We start from the raw sequence: 24,243 nt of genomic DNA, 5'->3' as shown, positions 1-24,243 counted from the left end.
CTTCAACAGAGAGCAAGAGAATAGAGGGAATTTAAAAGAACTGGTGACACTTGCAAGTTTTTCTAACATATGATTATTAAATTTAATGCTTAAGTCAACACTGTTACTGCAGTTTTCTTCAAAGTAAACCATATATTATTTCCTATATAAATAAACAGCAAGTTTCATATCGCTTTCAATAATCAAACTGGACCTGGTTACAATCATGCGTCAATTAATTTCAATAAGTTTTTTTTCTTGAAATATTGTGTATAACTTACATTAAAATATAAAGTCTCAACTTAACTATATTAGTTAACATATCTGAAGTAATTTTAAATTATGGTAAACAAAGCATGCACAACTAAAAGATCTATAACTCAGTACCTACATAGCATTAAAACCAATCACCACAACAAATACCTCAACGGTATGCCTTGTGTGCTGAGGGGAAGCGATACTGCGCACTCAATGCCACAACTGTAAGGTTTCCATGAAGCCCCTGTGGCAGTTTCAGCGTTTCTATTGGGAGTGATCCCCCTTTCTAGGATTACTTCAAAATCAAGTCAAATTCAAATTACGTAGCTGGAAAACATTTGACATTTTTCAATCTCTTAAAGACTCAATTCTCTGCACTGTTACAGTTACATGGGCAATGGCAAATAATACAGACCAAGGGGTACTGGTGAAAGTAATCTTAACAATGAAACAAAAACATGAATACATCTTAATTAAAATGTTTAACCCATTTCATACTATTTTCAAGTCCTGTACTAGCTGTAAATACATGTAATACTTCATCCATTCATGTGGAGAATTTTAATTTCTGTAGCAGCAAACACTAATGTGAGTTCCATGTAGACTGAGGTTTGTAGAATTATAATGCTGCTATAAAAGAAGACAGAATTAAAGTGCATGTATATGGATCATTTCTCTATTCAAAGTATTTACTTGAATAAGATGGACACATTTTACTCCAGATAATTCTGAAATTAGTTCAAAAATCATTATAAACATAATGATTTTAACTTGCAGCACCCACTTTCTGCACAGGCCTTGATATTCCAATGTTCTGTTTCAATTAAACTATGTATTGTTTCACAACCTGTACTCAGCAACTTCTCTCTTCAGATGTACGAGACTCCCATTTCAAAAATGTTTCATAGATTAGATCTAGCATGATTACGTGGCAAGTGTCATACATTTAATCCAACAATGAGAAACTTGAATCATAGCACCCAAAGGATTAGCCAGTGTTCTGTCATCTGCTTTCCTGCTCAATTACATTTATACCTCCACCTGGTTCATCCTGACTGACTGATTGGATGAGATGTATTGAAATGTTAAAATCAATATTTTTGCTAAGGTGACTTTGTTTCTGTTTATATTTTGGTTATTTAGAGATACAGCATGGAACAGGCCCTTCTGGCCCAGTGAGCTGTGCCACCCAACAACCCACCTACTTAACACTAGTCTAATCACAGGACAATCTACAATGACCAATTAACCTACTAACTGGTTGCCTTTGGACTGCAGGAGAAATCTGGAGCACCCTGAGGAAACACATGCAGTCATGGGGAGAAGATACAAACTCCTTATAGACAACGCTGGAAATGAACAACAACCTACAATAGCATCACACTATTTCCCTGTATGCATCCAAAAGGAATCTGATTAAAAGATACATTGCAAAGACAAGACCATCCTCGTGGCATGACGTGTATGAATGCCATGAACAATGAAATGTGTGGTGCTGTTTCAATAGCTGCCAGCTGCCTAAGCTTTTCCTACTCGTTTCATTCCTCTGAACTGACTCACGGCTACTCGCAATGGCAGGTATTGATTCTATTAATCAGAAAGGCTGGTTTCTATTTTGAAGCTATCTGCCACCTTAATTTTCCTTTCTCCATCCAAAATATCAGACATTTGTTAAGCATCCAAAGTTCTCTCTGAATGAACATATCCCACTTCCTTCAATTCATAGATTGGGTCTGAGCACGAACACCACTTTAAAGCTTCACATTGCTTCCAAATAACCCTACAGCATTTTCAATGGATCACTCTACATTCCGTATACTTTGCTTCCTGATTAAATAATGCTCCTGATACCCCCAGCAAGTTGCAAAAGAAAATTGATCCATGGCCATGAAAAATCAGATTCTAACAGTAACACCACTAAAGTTGAATGACAGAAGTTAACCTGACTGTAAAGAAACACTAACCATCCAACCTGAGCACCCATCATCCTGATAATAAGTAACACAGACGGAATACAGGAACAGGTCAGAATTTCTCCAGTATTCCTGATCCACCTACCTCTGTTAAATTTGAATCAGGAAGTAAGATTTTAGATCCTTGTTATATCTAGAGAACCAGGACTGGCAACCATGACATCAGTGGTTGACGACAAGTGTACTGGAAAAATCAGTAAACTACCAACAATAATCATCATAGTTTCCAAATATCTTACCATCGTTAATTAGTTTCTTCTTCTGCGACAGTTAACAAAACTAATAGATGAAATCCATGTGAGATTGGAAGCAATGGCAACCGACAGGTATTGTGCTCAACTAAGTAGTAGTGAGAGATAAAATTCTGTTTATTTTTGGCATCTGTGAGTGGAATACCTAATCAGGGGACAGTTTCAATTAAAATTCTGCAGAAAACAGTTGCATTCTTATTGGGGAAAAATGTCTCAGAGGAGCTGAACAAAATCAAATGAGTTGCTGCACTCTTCATTGTGTTCCAACAGAAACTTCTCACCAGCAAAACCATACTCCCTCAATGAAATGTATAAGACAGCCGGGAACAAAAAAAAATTCAATCACCATGACCAATTTGTTGACGAACTAAATACTTCATTCTACTTGTGTCAAAGAAAATACAAAATGTTCGTAATGAAAAAAAAAACCTTTCCTTGATACAATCTGATCAGTTACTCTTTCAAGAGCACTTTAGCTCATTGCTTTCAAGTTCTCACACAAGAATGTTTTATGTTAATATTTAAATCATGCTGGTCTTTCATTCCAGTGTATTTGATCTACTACTATCTTTTTCAGTTCACTGAAGCCTTAATACAATGAATTTTCAATAATATAACTTTTTATTGCATCAATATTAGTTCCTCAAATTATTATAATCTTGTAGATCTCTCTGGCTTTGTTTGTCTTGGCACTGAACAAGCATAATCAACTCCACTCTACTTTTCACTCATTGTATTTTAGCACTGGCACATACGGCTTTGTATTTATAAGCAGCACTGAGAATCTTTTGTGCAGCTGCATTTCTGTAAAGGTAATTTTTTACAGTTTCCAAACAATTTGTTCTCACTTGTTTCAATTAACTTAATTAAGCCATTATGGATAAAGAGATTCCACAGACAACTCCCATTGAACTCTATACCTGCTTAACACTGAATTAAAATACTACTACTGGAAGCACAGCAGTATATCATATTTTTAAACTCCCACATTTTTCCTTAAGAAAGCAAGTGTTTTCCACAGAATTTGGGACTTCAAAACTTTAAAATATTTTTAGGACAGGCTCTGCTGCAAGTAGCTCACCTTAAGCAGCATTAGGCATATGTACAAGTACAGCCAGTCAAAATACAAAAAGCAAAATACCTGCAAATTACCATCACTTTAAAATTTTTATGGAGAAGTTAACTGGAAAATAATCACTGTAAAAACTGGTTTTGATATGAAGCTTGTATTGTTGAAATGGGTGGTAACATATAGTAATTGTAATGGATGACTGATGTAACATGACAACTGTAAACACACTGAGAGTGAAAATATGCAATAGATTTATTCTCAGGCTTCAGAGTTTATCAAGTCCTTGGGAAAAGAAATTGAGCAGGAAGAAGTAACAAAAAAAAAAGCAAGCAAAAGTTGCGACTACAGTCTACAAAAATCTTCAGCTGTGCAAAAAGACCAAACAGAATTCAAACATACTTTCTATGCTAAGAAAAAGCACTTGATCTACACTAAAAAAAAATCACTTGATCAGGAAATATACTGCTAAAGTTCTGAAATCATTGAAATATTTAATGTAAAAACTGTGTAGTTATCACTTACTTAGCAATCTTAAAATATGGTTCAGTATGCTATCGTGTTTGTGCAGTTTTTTAAAAAAACTCTAAAAAATGAAACAATAAAAGGCATAAATTCAGTATGGTTCTCAGGGAGTTAAATTGTTAACTGAATTATGAGTAAGTGATCAATTCCACCGCGCAGGTCTTACTTAAGTAATTGTGGAACTCACTTGGGAACTCAGCATAAATCCAAACGAACTGTTGACTAATGTCATTAGGCACTACATATGGGAGTCATCGCTTCCAGTTGAACAGGACCACGGCTTTGAAGGAACTTATATTAACTTTTACGAAAATCCAGTAAGAAAGTTCCTGATGAACGTGTCTGAGATCAAGCTTGACATTCGAGCACACGAGACCCAAAGATTATTTTTCTGGCTGTTTTAAAACTCAAATTGAGGGTTATGATGCCTCTTAGGGATGCATCAACAGTAAAGGCAATTCACAGATACACGAGACTATGTGTTCAGGTATAGAACAAGACTGTTTATAAATACAATCTGAGGATCCTGAACTTCATAAACAAGGAGATATTAGTAGGGCAGCAGGGGAGATAATTAAATTTAAGGCCAAGCTCCTAACCTATTTTCAAATTGTTAACTGTATCTGACAGAAATACTCCTTGTTTCACTGGGTGGGAGTGGAGTAGGAAAGGTATTGTCAAAAATTTAGAGGAAAAAGTCAGATAAATGGCTAAATTGATGGCCAGGTCAAGCGAAAGCATACATTAATGAATGGAATGCATCCTTCATTGTAGAATTAACTACTGTAATTTTTAAGTAGTTTGCACATTGTTACATTTAAGGGCTAATATAAAAATTGGAAAACTCAGTCAAAGGTGAGCATGCCTTGCAGAGTAAGCTTGGCACAGGGCACACCTCTTTTAATGGAGGAATTCAAAAAATTGGGGGAAGTAATATCTCTATCTTAACTTGCAAAATGATTAAAATCCTGCACCCAATTAAGAAAGATACTTGCACAGAATCATTCAATAAAGCTCAAGAAGCTAACACACTGCCAAATGAATGAGAATCCCTTACATTCATTAAACTACTTTAAGGGTTTCAGAAACTAGCAAAAAATATTTTCTCAACACGCTGGGAGCAATTTTTCATTCAATGGAGGTGAATTTTTTCATTCCTGTGGTGTTTTTGTTGTAACTCCATTTAAGCATTTTATGCTATTTAAGCATTTTCAGAACCGTATTTGCAAGCCATTCAAAATAGCAACTGCAGAATGGCACATCAGCTCTTACATAGTTTTAAGGTGAGTTATTAAAAAAATAACGGGCATGAAAGAGCAATTTTAAACAAGCTTATATTATTAATGGAAGCAGTGGTAAAATTATTTTTTTTTAAACTTTATAAAGTTTAATATTTAATAAATTAACAGCAAATTAAGTTACTCTCATTTAGTATCACTTGGTTAAACGGAGCTTTATGGAACTAATATCCTAAGTGTAAGCAGTTATCCACTGCAAATATGCCTGAGGTAATTGCAGGCACATTCCCCATCCTAAAGTGCTGTGGAAGCCAGTCTATGAATACACAGCACAAGTGCATTCTGGGCATGGGTGCAGTTCTGGGTGTGTTACATCCTTTACATCTTAATTAATCAATCAGCATTTTGTGGGTGGTTATAGACTTACTTAAAAGGCCCTTTCCAAAATCTACCAGATGTAAAATCTGATTGGCTAAAAGGGATTTAGTAGTTTTGCCAAAATAAAATTGTTACTGAAAGGATAGACTTTAATATTCAAAATACTGAGGTAAATATTTCAGAAAATTATTTTGGATTAAAGGGTTTTGGGATAAAATTAAAGCATACAGCTCTTTTAAGGGTGCCAAACCCATCACCCATGGAGTGCTTAATCTTACTGTTACTTAAGAGGTACCAGAATGTTCACTTACTCTGTTTTAGCCCCATGTGAGACAAGGACATTAAGGCAATCCAAACTTCCTGATCGTGCTGCTTTATGGACAGGGGTTTCACCTACAACATCCTGTAAAGAAAAGAAAGTGTATCATTCTATGGAGCCCAGTTAGTGCCTGGAGTCAGTACATCAATGCATGAAGCTGCAGGGATCAGTGGACTCTGCCCAGTACATCACAGGAACATCCTTCCTCACCACTGGTGGTATCTATAGGAGGCACTGCCTCAAGAAGTCATCATTCATCATAGATACCCATGATCCGGACCATGCATTCTTCTCGCAACTACTATTGGGCAGGAGATACAGAGAACAGGAGTCCTATATCGCCAGGTACTTTCCTTCAAACATTTTGTTCTTGAACCATCCAGCAAAACCATAATAATACAGTTTAGCAACACTATGACCACTTTGCATTAAAATGGACTTTAGTTTTTGTTTTCTTCTAATGGTGTTTTCTTGATAAAAATTGTTTACTTTGTGTGTTTTTCACATTCCTGTGATGTTGCTGGAAATAGTTTTACATTGCACCCGCGCAAGCATGTACTTACACATATGACAATAAACCTGATTTTGACTAATATAATGCTTTTCTATACTCCTTAAACCAGTGTGAGATGTGCCAAGCCATGACGTTACAAGCGTTAATGTGTACTATATTGCTCCAACTGAATGTTCGGTGCCTCATAGATGACTTCTGTAGCACCAGATCTACTCCAAGTCTATCACATTTAGCAGGAGTGGAGTCTCACACAAGATGAGGATGTCCTTAATGTGAAAATGGAACACAAAATCTTCACCCAATGTTAACAGACACAGATGTATTTGTCACAGGAAGATTGCTCTCCCAAATTTATCACAGTCCCCTGATGTTGCAAGGGCTTGCTGAGTTTGGGAGCAACTTGGGTGCATGCAAACTTGGTGGTGTTAGTTAATTCAGTTCATTGTGCCTGAATGTAGAAATAATTGTACAACTGAAATACCATCTGATTTATTCCGTCTGAATATTGAAGTAGCTGTACAACTGACATGACATTTTGAGACCATTTAAGAATCAACCTAATTCTCTAAAGCTGTCATTGGACGAAAGTTCCATATAGATTAGTACAATACTAATTCACATGACGTTCTACCTAAGCAGCCAACCTGAGAAGGAGAAACGCTTCATCTCAGAAACTTGTCATGTTCATGAGTACGATTTGGCCCCAATGGATAGTAAATCAGAAATTTATTAAAGCTGATGAGCTTGATGGGCAAGACCTTCGACAGTTGGGCAATGCCAAAAGGCATCTTCATGTAGCACTTCAATACTTCCTTCCAGCTTCAAGGAACATCTGAAAGGCCTCTAAACAAGCTCCTTAATTAGACACGATGGGTCTCTGTGTTTTGTCCACAAATTCTCAGTTTACTAACCTCCGGAACTTGTTCAACAACCATTTAAAATTACTTAGAGGTAGAGTGTTTTTGATTCCAGAATTTAAACATTTCTTCCCATCCCTCTTCTACATCCTTTATCAATGACTTCAGGTCTACGGCTTCTGATTATTTAGCCATTTGTAGAGGAGGAACAGCTTTGGAACCATATAGCACAGAAACATATCCTTTCAATCCATCTGGTGCATGCTGACCATCTGAGCTAATTCTACTTGCCCACATTAGGCCTTTATCCCTTTATGCCTTTTCCATTAAGTACCTGTCTGAATGTCTTTTAAGTTATGTAACTATCTGCCTTCACCATCTCCTCCAGCAGCTCATTACCTTTACTTGGAAAAAATTAACCCCAGGTAATGTTCAAAAAAATTCTATCTTCAGCTTTAACCCAAGCCTTCTGAGTTCACACTTCCCTACCCTATAAAAAAATTCTGAGTGTCACATCTATACCCCTCAAATTTTAAAAGCTTTAATGAGGTCACCCCTCAGCCTCCTACATTCCAGAGAAAAAAATCCAGTCTTTCCAATCACTCCTTATAACCTCAGTTGTCCATTCCAGGCAACATTCTGTTTCTTTGTTAAAAATCCCTTCCCAATTTCCAGGCCTCCATGAGATCACCTCTTAAGATGTCTCCATTTCACACGGCCTCTATTGTAATCCTGCCCAATGCTCTGCCAAGCTTAAATCCAACCCAACCTTTAACTTAGCCAACAAACTAGGATCTCACAAAGTGAAAACTTACCATGAACTTGGAAAGGAAATCAGTCCAGTTTCCATTTCAAAGTCTGTGTGAGCTTGAAAAACATTTTTTCCCCATTAGTCACCAGCAGTGTTGCTTTTCAGACTTTCCTCCTGGGAACTATATTGACAGATTGGAGATCTGATCTGCCTCACTATATATAGAACCAGAGCCAAGCAATACCATCTGTGAAGAAGCAGCTCAGCCACAAAATTAAACCTGATGTGTACCATTTTTGTTCATTCTTCCAAAAATATTCAACAAGGCAAAATAATTTGTAAAAAGATTACATTAGACTTCTGGTACATTAGTGGAACACAAACCTTGGCCCAGTTCTGTAAACTGCTGGGATTGCTGATTTAACACACTGATACCAATTACTACAATACAACATCCTCCACTCTAACTGCAGCATTGAGAGGCTTGAAACACATCAAGTGATGTCAATCTTGGATAAGTAAAACATAACCTTAAACAGGGACCAAGTGCAGTGTATCCAAGTTTGCTGATGGTACTAAATTGAATGGAAAAGCAAATTGCGCAAAAGATACGGAGAGTCTGCAGAGAGATATAGATAGGTTAAGTGAGTGGGCAAGGGTCTAGCAGATGAAGTACAATGTTGGTAAATGTGAGGTCATCCACTTTGGAAGAAAAAAATGAAAAAGCAGCTCAGTATTTAAATGGTAAAAAAATAGCAGCATGCTGCTGTGCAGAGGACTTAGGAGTGCTTGTGCATGAACCACAAAAGGTTGGTTTGCAGGTGCAGCAAGTTATCAAGGCAGCAAGTGAGATGTTGGCCTTCATTGCTGGAGGAATAGAATTTAAGAGCAGGGAGGTTATGCTGCAACTGTATATTGTATTGGTGAGGCCGCACCTGGACTACTGTGTGCAGTTCTGGTCTCCTTACTTGAGGAAGGACATACTGGCTTTGGAGGTGATGCAGAGGAGGTTCACCAGATTGATTCCAGAGATGAGGGGGTTAGACTATGAGGAGAGATTAAGTCACCTGGAACTGTACTGTAATTCGAAGAATGAGAGGAGATCTTATAGAAACATAAAATTATGAAAGGGATGGATAAGGTAGAGGCAGGAAAATTGTTTCCGCTGGTAGCTGAGACTAGAACTAAGGGACATAGCCTCAAGATTCAGGGGAGTAGATTCAGGACGGAGGTGAGGCTGGTTTGATTAAGACATTAAGATAAAATTAGTATAGATGGAGAAAACGCAAACATGAGGAATTCTGCAGATGCTGGAAATTCAAGCAACGCACATCAAAGTTGCTGGTGAACGCAGCAGGCCAGGCAGCATCTCTAGGAAAAGGTACAGTCGATGCTTCGGGAGATCCGGGCCACACATTTTAATTCCACGTCCCATTCCCATTCTGATATGTCTATCCACGGCCTCCTCTACTGTAAAGATGAAGCCACACTCAGGTTGGAGGAACAACACCTTATAGCCTCCAACTTGATGGCATGAACATTGACTTCTCAAACTTCCGCTAATGCCCCACCTCCCCCTCGTACCCCATCCGTTATTTATTTATATACACACTTTCTTTTTCTCTCTCTCTCTCCTTTTTCTCCCTCTGTCCCTCTCACTATACCCTTGCCCATACTCTGGATTTTTCCCCTCCTCCCCCTTTTCTTTCTCCCTGGGCCTCCTGTCCCATGATCGTCTCGTATCCCTTTTGCCAATCAACTGTCCAGCTCTTGGCTCCATCCCTCCCCCTTCTGTCTTCTCCTATCATTTTGGATCTCCCCTCCCCCTCCCACTTTCAAATCTCTTACTAGCTCTTCTTTCAGTTAGTCCTGACGAAGGGTCTCGGCCCGAAACGTTGACTGTACCTCTTCCTAGAGATGCCTGGCCTGCTGCGTTCACCAGCAACTTTGATGTGTGTTGATAGATAGAGAAAAACCATTTTCCCCTTAATGGTTGAAGTTGAAAACAAATAAAGCTAAGATTATCCAAGAATGGAAATAGAAAACTCATGTACCTACAGAGAAGAAACTCAGAATTCTTCTGGAAACAGCAATTGATGCTGTGATAAATATTCAGTAATCTAAACATATTTGAGGAAATAATGCAAATATTGTAGATTCCGGTTAATTGGGACACATCGGGACCAGTACATTTTGGCCCAATTAAGCAGCTGCCCCAATTAGCTGAAATTTCATGGAAATAGTTAAAAAGGTCTGAAAAAGACAAACTGAGTAACAAATCATGTATTTAAATGAAGTACACAATAAATTAAAACACTACCAATAATACTACAATACTATAAAATTGTGTATTAGTTTCTAATACTTGACAGAGAAACTCATCTGTGTCACACTTCATTGATTGTAAATGAACAAAATTAGTGCAGATAATGGACTGTGTTCATGCAATGCTGCCAATGATTGCATCCTCCAAATCTTCATTTTCATTCTAACATTCAAGATGAAATGGTTTCAATTTCACTTCTGGCCATTTCTGGGATCTCTAAGCCTGAATAATTAAAACTACAGCGTGCAAAACAGCTCTAAATGGTCTTACTACTCATTTCTCACCAACTATCAGTGACAAAATCACTGCTTTTTGAACAGAAACACACGCAACTAATGCTATTAAAAATTGTTTGCACGAAGCAGTGTGGTGCTTAACAGCCATGCAAGTGCATGTGACTGACACTAGTTAGAAACTGTTTGACACAGTCTCCTGCCCCAATTAAGAGACACAGTGTCCCAAATAAACAAAGGAATTTCTGGCTATTTTCTTTATTGACTATTTGCTCAATTAGCTTTTGTTCTTTAAGTTATCCAAAATAAGCGGCTGTCCCGATTAAGTGACGGCCAATTATTTGGAATCCATTGTATATCCAAGTGTTAGATCCACCAAGATCTCATCCAATGGCAGATCAGGCCACTGAGTGGCTACTGCTCTCCTGTTCCTATGAGTAGTGTGTACTCCTAGGGATGAGTCTTTAATTTGACATTTAGTTAGATCTCTTTATTTTTGTGATAGGAATACCCATAACATCTAAAGATTTACCCAAAATTGTCAGAATAGATTGGCCAGTTATCGATATTTTTGAGAGATCCCACTGTGCAGAAACTAGCTGCAGCATTTGACACAAAGCAGTGACTTATATTGATTATAAATACCCAAGGACTCTCGAGCAGATGCTGTATTAATGCAACTTTTAAAATAATAAATTAACAATGTTGCCAACTGATTATTTAATCCCTCATTAATCAGGGCAGTAGAATGTGTTTTCTTTTGTAGAATCCTCATTGGGCAATATGTTGGAAATCTTCCAAACATATGGCTCAATCCAATCCTCTGCAGAAAGCATTCAAAATCATTACTAAATAAAGCATTGAGACATGCACTGTGAAGGAGGTTGGGATGAACCCAACTCACATTATTCTGCTGGGAATCCATTAGAAATGTCTGTTCTACTTACAGTAAACGGTTTAGAATAAAAGCCACAAGATCAATTAGATGTATTATAAAGGTCATGTAATTTCTTTGAGGCCATATGTAAAGTTGACTGCCATTTAAAATTATTTTGTAGTATACAATGAATAAAGATCAAGGCATTTCAAGACAAATGCACTGATATAAGCTGAAACTTGTACAGAGCCAAAGACAGACAAAGACACCATACAAATGTGACGAGAGAGAACCACAGATATTTGACTTGTGTAGGAAAATCTGAACTTGAAATCCATGAAAAGACAAAACTACTGTTCACTCATTCATCATCTTACTTTCTGTGGTCCCTTTTAAAATAATTCTCAAACAATTACAGCCTCAGATACCCCATTGCTTTAAGTGCAAGTCCTGCAGTATCCTTTATTTGTCTTCACTGACAATTTGTAAATACAGAGCACATTCTCAAAACAGTTGACAGTTCAACTGATTTACTGCAGCAATGCCACATGTCCAAATGACTACATTACGTGCAAACCTGAAGAATATGGCAACAGACTAGAGATGGCTAAACAAGGTTTCAATTATGGTGAATAAAAGTCTAGATAAACCTACAAATTTACTTTTGAACTGAATATCAATTAAGACATTATGGTAGCAGGCAACAAATACACAGCAATAACTTTAGCTGACTTGAATCTTCATGTAAATTACTACTACTACGTTGACTCAGGCCTAGGGGGCTGGCTTCGGGCACGATGACGGACTCTCCACTTCTCCCTCTCCCTCATTAGTGTGTTCAGTTCATCTACATTAGCCGCGCCGCTATCTTCTAGGAGCGTGTTGACCATAGTATTGGGAGGGTGCCCAGGGTTCATCCTCCCATGCTTGGGCTCCCATATGATGACAAGGCTGGCAGGTAGCTCAGGGTGGCATAGACAGTGCCCCGCTAGTTGCAGTCTTCTCACCTCGATTTTAGTGGTGAGCATCGGTAGGTCATCAGAGAACTCGATGTTCGTCATGTGCTGTTGCCAACTAACGTCAAGAGCCATCCGGAGCATTCGTGTATAGCAACCATCTAGAGACTTTCGCATAGTCTTGGTGAGTGTCCACGTCTCGCATCCGTACATGAGAATGGACTCTATGACTGCTATGAAGATCCTCTTTTTAAGCCCTCTGGTCAGATTCGACTTCCAGATTAGATGTAGATTAGATAAATTAAATTGGGAAGGTAGTCAAGTACAAGTTCAGGAAAAGCAATTGCACCAATTTCCTCAAAGAATATTGTACATTCCCAATTGGGGAACAACCTAGATTGGATCAGGTCATGTGTAAAAGGTATTAATTAGTGATCTCATTGTGAAGGATTCTCTGGGGAAGAGTGATCATAACATGATGAATTTCACATTTGGTTGAGTATAACAGGCAAACTGTACTAAAATCAGAAAGAATAAAAAAGCAGATTATTGATCTATTAGTACATGCGGGATGATCTATGAGAAAAGATCAAGTAGAATGGGCTCATCGTCCTGATGTTTATAACAAGGAAACATGTAAGCACTAGAAAAATGGAGGATTCTAAGGGGATTGTGAAGATGTTACTTTGTTAAGTTCTTTCCTTAGAGACCCCTGAATCTTTGGAATTCTCTGTTCTAGAAGGCCATGTGTGAGTCTTTAAGAATATTTAAATCTTAAAGTAAGCAGAGTTTTGGACTTTGGAGATTAAATGTAATTAGGATTACATGGGTCATGAAAAAAAGCTCGCATCCAGGATGATTTTATCAAAAAACAGATTAGATTCAAAGAGACATTTCTGACATTATCTTCTCCAGACAGTGGGCTTACCTGCATATCATAATCTGCCCCTGCTTGGATCAGCCACAACAAGCCTTGGGGATGTCCTCCAAAAGCTGCAATGTGGGCTGGAGTCTGAGCAAATCGTGTTGTTGTGACGTTGACGCCAACTCCTGCCTGCACCAACTGCATTACACACTCCAGCTACAAAACAGAAGAGAATAATGCAAATGACTATCTTATTGAGGAAAACCCATTCAATGCAATGGCTGAAAATCTGACAATGGATGAAACACCAAGAGTTGTAGTCTTATAGAGATAGTCAGCAGAGTGCTGCTTTAAGTACCAACATTCCGTTTCCAATCTGGTCAAAGCATCACCACACCACAGGCTTCAGGGGCTGAGTGAACACCTCACCATAAATGAGCTCAGCATTAATCTAAATGTCACAGCTCATGTTTAATCATCTATTTAAAAAATGATGTTTTTACTTCACTGGCCATGACAGAAAATTTCAATAATTTTAAGAGGCAATTTTGGCGAATACAGGAGCCATATCCAATGGTATTTGTAATCCTGATCACGGACACTAACTATTAATCAATTTACTTGGAGACAATCAAAAGACTTTAGCTGGTTATAATAAAAATCTCCTATGTGATAACTAATGAATAAAAAAGGCCTTTTGATAAATATTCCATTTTGGCTGAGTATAAAACAAATTAGAGTGTAGTTTGTGAGACTTCTCACACTGAGATGCTTTCATTGTCAATCCTGCTAATATCATAATGCAGGCAGAGAAAAGGAATGCACGTCAGTGTTTCATGTAGGCAATGACGCACTCCAAGAGACAATGAATAATTTGATATGGAATCTACTTCTGAACAATAGAACAGAATTGTTTCCTAGGTTTCCCACTGGACTTCTTCTACCCACTCACCCTGCTTCCCATCACCCTTTGCCCACCCCTTGCTAAAAGATCTGCTGTGGCTTAGCAGGTAGCACTTGAGTCAGAAAGTTACAGTATCAAGTCCCACTCTAAATGAGTGCAAAGATCCAAGCTGCCACTCCAGGAATGCAGCAATGATCAGAAGCTCTGTCTTTCAGATGAGAGGTTAAAGCAAATCTCCATCCTCCTCTTCTGGTAGATGCAAGAAATCAAAAGGACACAATTTGGAATGAGACCAAGAGAATTCCTGTCAACTTTCTGGCCAACATTTACTCCTTAATAAATATCACTAAACTTGTTTATTAGGTTATTAGGAATTGCAAAAGTACTGATGTAGGTAGTGTAGCTGTGAACCATTACTCTTCCATCATTATAAAATGTAATCGTTCTAAAAAAACATCACTGACCCTAAAGCACTTGGTGACTTTACAAAATTGTGAGAAGTGTTCCAGGAATGCAGAAGCTGATGGTATAGAGGTAGCCACTTGGCCTATTCTGCTTGATCTAGCTCATTGTAAGATCAATCCACTTCAAGTTGCTTCAAATAAGATTTTTGGATGTTTGACAGTAGCTTCAACCAACAATATAATCAGCCAGCGTCATAGTTGTAATGGAATTGGGAATACAATCCCAATTGTACTCACACTGTAAAACTCTCAACATTGCACCAATGACAAGAAACACATTTTCTGCACGTCCTTGTCAATTCTGGCTTGGCTATGTTATAGATATACCGATGTAGAGAAATCTGTATCAGGTGCAGGCTCACTGCCACGATCAGACCTATAAAAACTCTTGATCAAAAGACTGTCCAACGGTGAGCTCAACAAAGATCATCCAGAGAATTTACTACCGGTCAGGCTTTGGTCTACTGGCAGCTACAGTGGATCTGAAAGAACAGAAATGCAAAGCAGCTTCATCCATAATTTGCCTGGTACAACTATGGAAAAAAGCATGTTGACATGGGAAGAATGTATAGAGTGAAGTGAAATAAGGTGTGTACTGTTAATCAAGGTATTGATTAGTGTGTTAAGCAGGTAATTTCTGTGTAGCTGTTTATTAAGTGCATAAATGCATCCAAACATATAATTGACACTCAGGGTCAGAAGATAAGTGAGAACTTGTCAGAAGGATGGAAATTTACAAAGGCAAATGGGAATCAGATCCCCAATGTCAAGAGGTCTTGTTGATCCTAGGTTCCTGTCTTGCCGGATTTTCAGTCCGGTGATGGGTTGCTGGAAACAATCAGGATATTTTCCATCAATGATACTATTTCCAGGCAGGCAGACAAAGGCCAAGAATGCCCCCTAGCACATGACCTATCAGCGTTTCAATTCAAGATATCAATAATTCTTTTCCCCACCTCCCAACAGATGCTCCTTGACCCGCAGATTTCCTCCAACGGGCAGGTTGTTGTGCCAGATCCCAGCATCTGTATTCTCTTGCGTGTGCAGAAATGAAATGTGGAATACATCGAGATTCTCACAAATAAGCACTTGCCAGCTGAGCAAAGTATCTTGCAGCGAGCCAACAAACACCAATGCCCATTCCAACACTTTGCGTGCTTGTAGCAGAGTCCAGTCCAATGTGATACCAGCTTCATTTCAATCACCAGTTGCTCAAAAATTTTCAAACTCACTCATTACTTCCCAGGAGCAGGAAAATACGGAACAAGCTGAATGTTTCAATTTCCAAACACATCTTTTTTTAAATATTGTATAGGTTGGCCAAGGCGCTGGGGGTTAACTTAAATACTCCTCAAAACCACATAAGAATTTTCATACAGATCAATAAGCCATCGAACCACTGAGCATTAAGAAGCAGCCAAGGATCCAAAAATGCCCCAAACCTGTAAACCAGCAAACCAGCCTTTCTACTCATGGGAGGTCTCTGAATTACATCACTGTAAGATGTCTGGCAAAGAAATGGACTGTGAAGATGTATATTATAAAGTAAGTTTTGATTTAATTTGGTAAAATTTGGTAAAATGTCCTCCACACAAAAAACAAATTAAGTATAGATAAATGATTGCTGTACTGGTTTATGTACAAAAGAGAGTATCACAGTGGTATTCAACTTCCATAAACTCCTTGGAATATATTTGAAATTCAATACAAGAAAAGCCTTTACAGCGGTCTAGAAACTTTCTTATCAATTCAGCTTTTTGGCCATCAAACACTGATTTCAATAGATCTTGCTCTTCACTAATTCCTTGCTATCATGAAAGGCAAGTCACGGAGTCAAAAAATCACAGCACAGAAACAGGCCCTCTGGCCCAACTAGTCCATGCAGACCAAGATGCCCATCTAAGCTAGTCCCATTTGCCAGCATTTGGTCCATAACCTTCCCAATCCTTGTGTTTGAGAGCCTTTTATAACTTGGTACTGTATGTGCCTCAACCACTTCATCAGGCAACTTATTCCACATACATACCGCCCTTTTTTGGGGTTAAAAAAAAGTATCCCTTCAAGCTCCTATTAAATCTTTCCTCTCTCAACTGAAACTTATGCCCCCAGTTTCTGGTTTCCCCAACAGTGGGGAACAGACTGATTATATTCACCCTATCTCTGTCCCTCATGACTTTATACACCTCTTTAAAGTCACTTCCTAGTCACCTTCATTCCAAGGAATAAAGTCCTGGCCTGGCCAACTGCTCAGTTGTCCCTCAAATTCTACCAACATCCTTATAAATCTTTTCTGCACTTTTTCCAGTTTAATAACATCTTTCTTATAGCAAGGTGACCAAGACTAAACACAATACTCCAAGCGCAATTTCAGCAGCATTTTGTAACTACATCATGACCTTCAACTCCTATACTCAGTCCCTTGACTGATGGAGGGTTGCTAAACCTTTGTCACCTTGTCTACCAGCGATGCCACTTTCAGGGAACCCATGCAATGAGCTCCAAGGTCCCTCTGTTCTACAACACTCACTGGGGCCCTGCTTGTGAAAGTCTTGCTTGGAAATGACTTTCCAAAATGCAATATCTCACACTTCAACTCTAAATTAAGCTCTATTTGCCATTCCTTAGCCACCTACTCAGCTGATTGGGATTCCCCAATAATCTTTGATAACCTTCTTTATTGTCCACTATACCACTTATTCTGTATTATCTGCAAATATACTAAGGCCATATGACATAGGAGCAGAATTGGGCCATTCAGCCCATCGAGTCTGCTTCACCATTCCATCACAGCTGATCGTGGATCCCACTCAATCCCATACACCAGCCTTCTCGCCAAATTTTTTGATGCCCTGACTGATCAGGAAACGATCAACTTCCACCTTAAATATACACACGGACTTGGTCTCCACCACAGTCTGTGGTAGAGCATTCCACAGGTTTACTACTCTATGGCTAAAAAAAATTCTCTTTACATCTGTTCTAAAGAGTTGCTCCTCAATTTTGAGGCTGTGTTCTCTAGTTCTGGATACCCCACCACCATAGGAAACATCCTCACCACATCCACCCTGTCTAGTCCTTTCAACATTCGGTAGGTTTCAACAAGATCCCTCTGCACACCAAAGCTACCAAATGCTCCTCATGTTAACCCCTTCATTCCCAGAATCATCCTCGTGAACCTCCTCTGAACTTTCTCCAATGACAACACATCCAAGTGCAGCCTGACTAGTGTCTTATAAATGCTCAGCATTATCTCCTTCTTTTTATATTCTAGTCTTTTGCCTTCTTTACTACAGATTCAACCTGTAAATTAACCTTTCAGAAGACCTGCATGAGGAATCCCAAGTCCCTCTGAACCTCTGATGCTTCAATTTTCTCCCCATTAAGATAATAGTCCGCACTATTGTACTTATACCAAAGTGCATTATCATACATTTCCCAACACTGTATTCCATCTGCCACTTTTTTGTCCATTCTTCCAATTTGTCTAAGTCCTGCTGCAATTACATTTGAGGAACGCCAACCAGAAAAGGCCCGTTTAATTCCCTCTCACTGCCTCCTGCACATCAGCCATTCTGCTATCCATGCCAGTATCTTTTTTGTAATGCCATAGAATTTCAACTTGTTGAGCAGCCTCATGTGTGGCACCTTATCAAACCTTATCTAACTATGCCCAGTATATTGTTTTCCATATCAATGACATAAAGAATAAACAATGGGCCCAGCACCAACATCTGAGGCATACCACTAGTCACTGGTCTCCAGTTCAAGAAATAACTTTCCACCATCACTCTGTTCTCTACCGGCAAGCCAATTGTGCATCCAATTATCCAGCCCTCCCTGGATTCTATGTGAACTAACCTTCCAGAAAAGCCTACAATGTATAGCCTTATCAAAGGCTTTACTGAAATCCATATAGACTATGTATACTGCCCTGCCCTTTTCAACCTTTCTAATTCCATCATCACATTTTATGGTTTTGCCGACTCAAAGTAATAAGCAAAAATTAGGGGTAATAAGGAAAAATGCTTTGCAATGAGATGCTATGATCCAGAATGCATTTTTAACCTAATATTGTGGAAGAGATGAATTATGCAGCTGAATAGAGACAACATGATGCGTTGAATGGCCTTCTTCCAGTCTGTGATTTCATGGTTCGATAACTGGTTAGAGCAACATTTATTTTGCTAACATGTAAATATATAGAGCTCTATTATTGTCAGAAGGATTGTGAAGAGGGAGTATCTCCTTTAATTCACTTCCTTTATTCACATGGCTTGATCAGAACTTCACACAATTCTAAGTTGCCTCCAATCAGACATTCATTGTAATAAAAAAGATTGAGAGAAAATGTTTACAAGTTGAGGATTGTGCAACACCTTATGGTTACATATTACCTTTAAGGCAAATCTGGCTGAAGCAGCTATATGTTCTCTATAGCTTGTGAACTATCACTCATTAAATAGACAACATTTATTTTCATTGTGCTGCTCCATTAGAATAAAATCAGATAATATTGCCTGATTTATTCACTTTATTCACTACAGATATATCTCTATGCACCAGACGCTCAAAAGCCACATTCTACCAATGGAGTTTCTCTGCCAACTTTGTGCACTATGCTACCAAGTGTCACAGTTCAATTCAACACAAATGTCACAACTGAACAAGATCAACAACTGTGAATTAAAGCAAAATGTCAGTGGATTGATTTTGGCTCCATATAGACTGATCTATCATATTGTAATTCCTATTTTACACCGGTCTTGCTGGTTTGCCAAAGTAAATTTTAAAAATTGAAAGCATTTTCCAAAATACTGAGGCTATTGTGGAAGTCAGAACCGTAACTTTTCAAACGATAATTATGAATATCTAGAACAATGCAGAAAATACAAATGTGGGCTGTGCCACTAAAGTTCAAACACAGTGAACTACCACAATTCAAGATGAAGGTAATTGTGATTTTCCAGTGGTGCTGAAGAAATATTGACCAGTCATCTGGGAAAACCACCTGCTCCTGTCTGTCAATGCCTTAAGACCAGGTATGTTCCTGATTGAGAAACAAAGGCCTTAGGTTTGTTGCCTCCTTTGCTAAAGTGGGAAGAGTTTATAGTCATCTTCAACCCGTCGCTTTGGTAGCCTGAAGTACCCACCTTCTTCCAGCAGGCATTAACCATACTGGTGCCCAGGAATGTTGTAACCTGCCTCAGTGACTATCATCCAGTAGCACTTACACCTACTGTGATGAAGTGCTTCACGAGGTAGGTCATAGTGCACATCAACTCCTGCTTGAGGAGCAACCTGGTTCTACTCCAATTTACCTACTGTCACAAAAGGTCAACAGCATTTCATTGTCTCTTCACTCAGTCCTGGATCACCTGGACTATGAAGATACACACGTCAGATGCATACTTCATTGATTACAGCCCAGCATTCAACACTCATCCCCTTGAACCTCATAATTAAGCTCCAAAATTTTGGCCTCAGTACCTCCCTCTGCAACTGGATCCAAAATTTCCTTACTGACAGAACCCAGTTAGTACAGATTTGCAACAGCATATCGTCCACACCACCCTGTGGTACACAGATACATCACTGGGCTCTGTGCTTAGGCCCGTGATCCACTCATTTTATATTTCTGATTATGTGGGGAAGTTGTATTTAAGTTTGCAGTAATACTGTTGTTGGCCAAATCAAAGGTGATCACAAATAGGCATATAGGAAGGAGAATGAAAATACTGTTGAGTGGTGCCACAACACTAAGCTTTTCCTCAACATCAGCAGAATCAAAGTGCTGATTATTGATTACAGAAGCTGGAGATCCATGAGACAATCCTCATTAGGGGAACAGAGGTACGGGGGGGGGGGGCAGTCAGTAACTTTTAAATTCCTTTCTATTAACACATCAGAGGATCTGTCCTGGGAAGGCACAACAGTGCCTCTACCTCTTCATCTTTGTGAAGATCCAGCACATGACCAAAAACTTTGACAAACTTTTACAGATGCACAATGGAAAGCATTCTAACTAGTTACATCATGTCCTGTATGCCAACATTAGAAAAGGCTACAGAAAGTAGTGGATACAGCCCAATCCCTCACAGGCAAAGCCCTCTCCACCACTGAGCACATTTACATGGAGCACTGCCACAAGAAAGCAGCATCCATCAAAGTACAGCTCCATCATCAAAGATCACTACCATCCGGGCCATGCCTTCTTCTTGCAGGAATTACAAATGCCTTAGGTCCCATGGCACCAAGTTCAGGACAGTTATTATCAACCCTACTATCATCAGGTTCCTAAACCATTGTGGATAACTTAATTCATCACTACTCTGAATTGATTCTATAACCGACTGACTCACTTTCAAGGACTCTTTACAACTCATGCTCTTAGTACTTCTGTTTATTTGCACTGCTTGTCTTCTTTTGAAAATTGTATTTTGTCCATCTGTCTGTTTATAGATTTTTTGTAAAATTTTAATGTATTTTTTTCCGTAATGCCTGCAAAGAAAACGAATCTCAAGGTAATAAATGGTAACATATACATACCTTGATAATAAATTTACTTTGCATTTGAACAGTCCCAGCCTATCCAGTGTCTACTTATAACTCAAGCACCCGCTCCCCCCCCCCCGCCCCTGCCAGTCTGGAAACATTATTAGGAGACTTTTCTGCATCCCTTTGAGCTTAATCTCATCCTTTCTATAAGGTAACCATAACTGCACATAGAACTGCAGGTGTGGTCTGACCAATGTGTTTTACAGTTTATAACGTGACGTCCAAAATCTTGTGGTACTTAACGGTCCAGCCTTCTTCACTGTCACTAAACCAGTAATTTTGGTGTCATCCACAAACCTATTAATCATGACACTTATATTCTCATCCTTTTAAAAAATTTTACATACTATTTATATAAAATATATATAGCCTGTAGTTCTTGCAAACCTTTTAAATAAAGGCACATTAGCCAACGCCATTCTTCCAATACTTACTTATGGCTAACAATGATACATGTACCTTTACCAGGCCCCAATTTCTTCCCTATCTTCCCACTTCCTAGAATACAACTGTCAAGCTCCAGAGATTTATGCACTTCAAGATCAACATCTCATTTTGTCATGTCAAGGATATATTGGGGATTAAATCTTTAGCTGGTGTTTCTGGTAGCTATTTCTGTATTTGTTTGATCTCTCTTTGAAGGCTTCATACAATTAATCCGATGCAACAAGAGACTTGCTTTGTCAGCACCTTTTTTTCCTCTCAGCTCTTGGTCTCCACCACTCCTCAAATGATGCATTGGGGCTGCAGTATCAGTCACCTCAACACAAATATAAGAACACACCGTGAATATTGTAACCTATTAACAATGAGGATGAGTAGTAACAACTTGACACTTGCAAATCTCCAAGCCAATTCATACACCACAAAGGGATATGAGAGCCAAATAGCCTGTCTGTGCTGTAAATTCCAAGTTAGTAACTTCAATAATGCTGGAACCACTGCCTAGAATTTTCATACTTAACACCATCTGCAAAAGGAGTGCATCCGACAAAGATTACCAACATCCAATTAGCTTGAAACAGTGCACGGCCAGTACTGTCAATGGAAGCACCCAAATCAAATCTACTTAAATAATTAAATGGCTGTCTTCTCACTTAGATACCTGGCAGATTAATTGGATAAATTCTGGACTATCTTCTGTGGTTGAAACAAAAAAAAACATGTACAAGTGTGGTTGGGCTGGAAATATATAAATCCACACCACAAAGTACCTTCATTTTGACCAAAAAAAGTCATCATAAATTAAACCACAACCCTTAATCCACTAGCGACTAGCAGCCTGTTCTTAGGTTAATTTCTGCTACTAGTTTATTATTTAGTTAGCTAATGTAATGATTATAGTTCATAAACACAAGAAATTCTGCAGATGCTAGGAGTCCAAAGCAACATACACAAAAAGTGCTGGAAGAACTCAGCAGGTGAGGCAACATCTATGAAAATGAACAAACACTCAACGTTTTGGGCTGAGAACCTTCTTCAGGACTGGAAAGGAAGTGGGGAAAGACCAGAATAGAAACGTAGGGGGAGGGAAGGTGATAGTTGAAGCCAGATGGGCTGGAAAGATAAATGGCTAGAGATAAGGAATCTGATAGGAGAGGAGAGTAGACCACAGGAAAAAGAGAAGGAGGGGCATTGTGGGTGGCAATAGGCAGGTGAAAAGAGGTAAGAGGCCAGAGAGGGGAATAGAAGAAGAGTGGAAGAGGAAGGAATTTTTTTTAAAAAAAAACAGGAAGGAGAAATCGAAATTCATGTCATCGAGTTCGAGGCTACCTAGACAGAATACGAGTTGTTGCTTCTCCATCCTGCATGTGGCCTCATCGTGGCACAAGAAGAGGCCATGAACCAACGTGTCAGAATGGGAACTGGAATTAAAATGTGGAACCACCAGTGTGGCCTTCTCTACAATGGTCACTAATTGGGGGACCACTTTGTCAAGCACCTCCATTCTATCCGCCAAAAGCAGAACATACTGGTGGTCCGACATTTTGAATATCGATTTCTCCTTCCTGCAAAAATAAATTTCCCTCTCCCTCCTCTCTCCTATTTCCCACTCTGGCCTCTTACCTCATCTCACCTGCCTATCACCTCTCCTGGTGCCCCTTCTCCTTCCCTTTATCATATGGTCCACTGTCCACTTCTTTCAGATTCTTTATCTCCAACCCTTACCTATCCCACCTGCCTGGCTTCAATTATCACCTTCTCACTATCCTCCTTCCCCTTCTCCAACCTTTTTATTCTGGCATCTTCTCCCTTCTTTTCTAATCCTGCAGAAAGGTCTCAGCCCAAAATGTTGACTATTTGTTCATTTCCATGGATGCTGCCGACCTGTTGGATTAGAATTCAATTGCAGGGGTCCTCATAAACTTCACCAAGCTACAAATAAATAACAATAATTCATCATGTTTCACTAACTTATTAACTAGTTTAATATTCTTAAAGCTGTGTGTTTATCAGAACTTGTGTATTGTCAGAATTTTTTTTGCAGTTCAATCTGTATGGCATCGATGATTTCATAAAAACTAGTTGTGATATTTTTACATACACACTCTCAACACTGAATACAACTCTGCTGATTCCAGTTGGTCTGGCAGTGGCCTAGCAAATTGATATAAACCTTGCCCAGTTTACGTTCTTACACACAATCTATAATCTTACTCTTCTTTCAAAACACCATAAACTACTTACTGGATTGACCTGTCAAAATAATATCACAAAATCCCATGAAGAGGCACTATCAGGGGCTCCCAACCTTTTTTAAGTCACGCATCACTAATAACATTAAGCAAGGGGTCCACGTACCTGAGGTTGGGAACCCCTGCACTAAATGATAGAACAAAATGGACCTGGTAAGATGATTCAGGTTCCTGAAATACAATTAATTCGTCACTTACAATTCCACGGGATTTCAAAGTTTGTTTCAGTGCTCTCAATGGAAAGAGTGCACAATT

At 38.9% G+C, this 24,243-nt stretch overlaps 1 protein-coding gene across 4 annotated transcripts in view; it reads right to left on the bottom strand.

Moving 5' to 3' along the window:
- ankrd10a (ankyrin repeat domain 10a) overlaps positions 1-24,243 on the bottom strand; it is a 53,234-nt gene that overhangs the window by 23,656 nt on the left and 5,335 nt on the right. For all 4 annotated transcript variants that reach the window (XM_063048328.1, XM_063048326.1, XM_063048330.1 and 1 more), the window contains 2 exons: positions 13,433-13,585; positions 5,983-6,074 (listed from right to left, as the gene is read on the bottom strand). In XM_063048328.1, the coding sequence (XP_062904398.1) occupies positions 5,983-6,074; positions 13,433-13,585 (245 nt within the window). The remainder of the gene's footprint in view (positions 1-5,982; positions 6,075-13,432; positions 13,586-24,243) is intronic.

This window comes from Mobula hypostoma, chromosome 5 (assembly GCF_963921235.1).
Source record: "Mobula hypostoma chromosome 5, sMobHyp1.1, whole genome shotgun sequence".
Taxonomy (NCBI): Eukaryota; Metazoa; Chordata; class Chondrichthyes; order Myliobatiformes; family Myliobatidae; genus Mobula; species Mobula hypostoma.
This window is presented reverse-complemented; position numbering and strand designations above follow the sequence as displayed.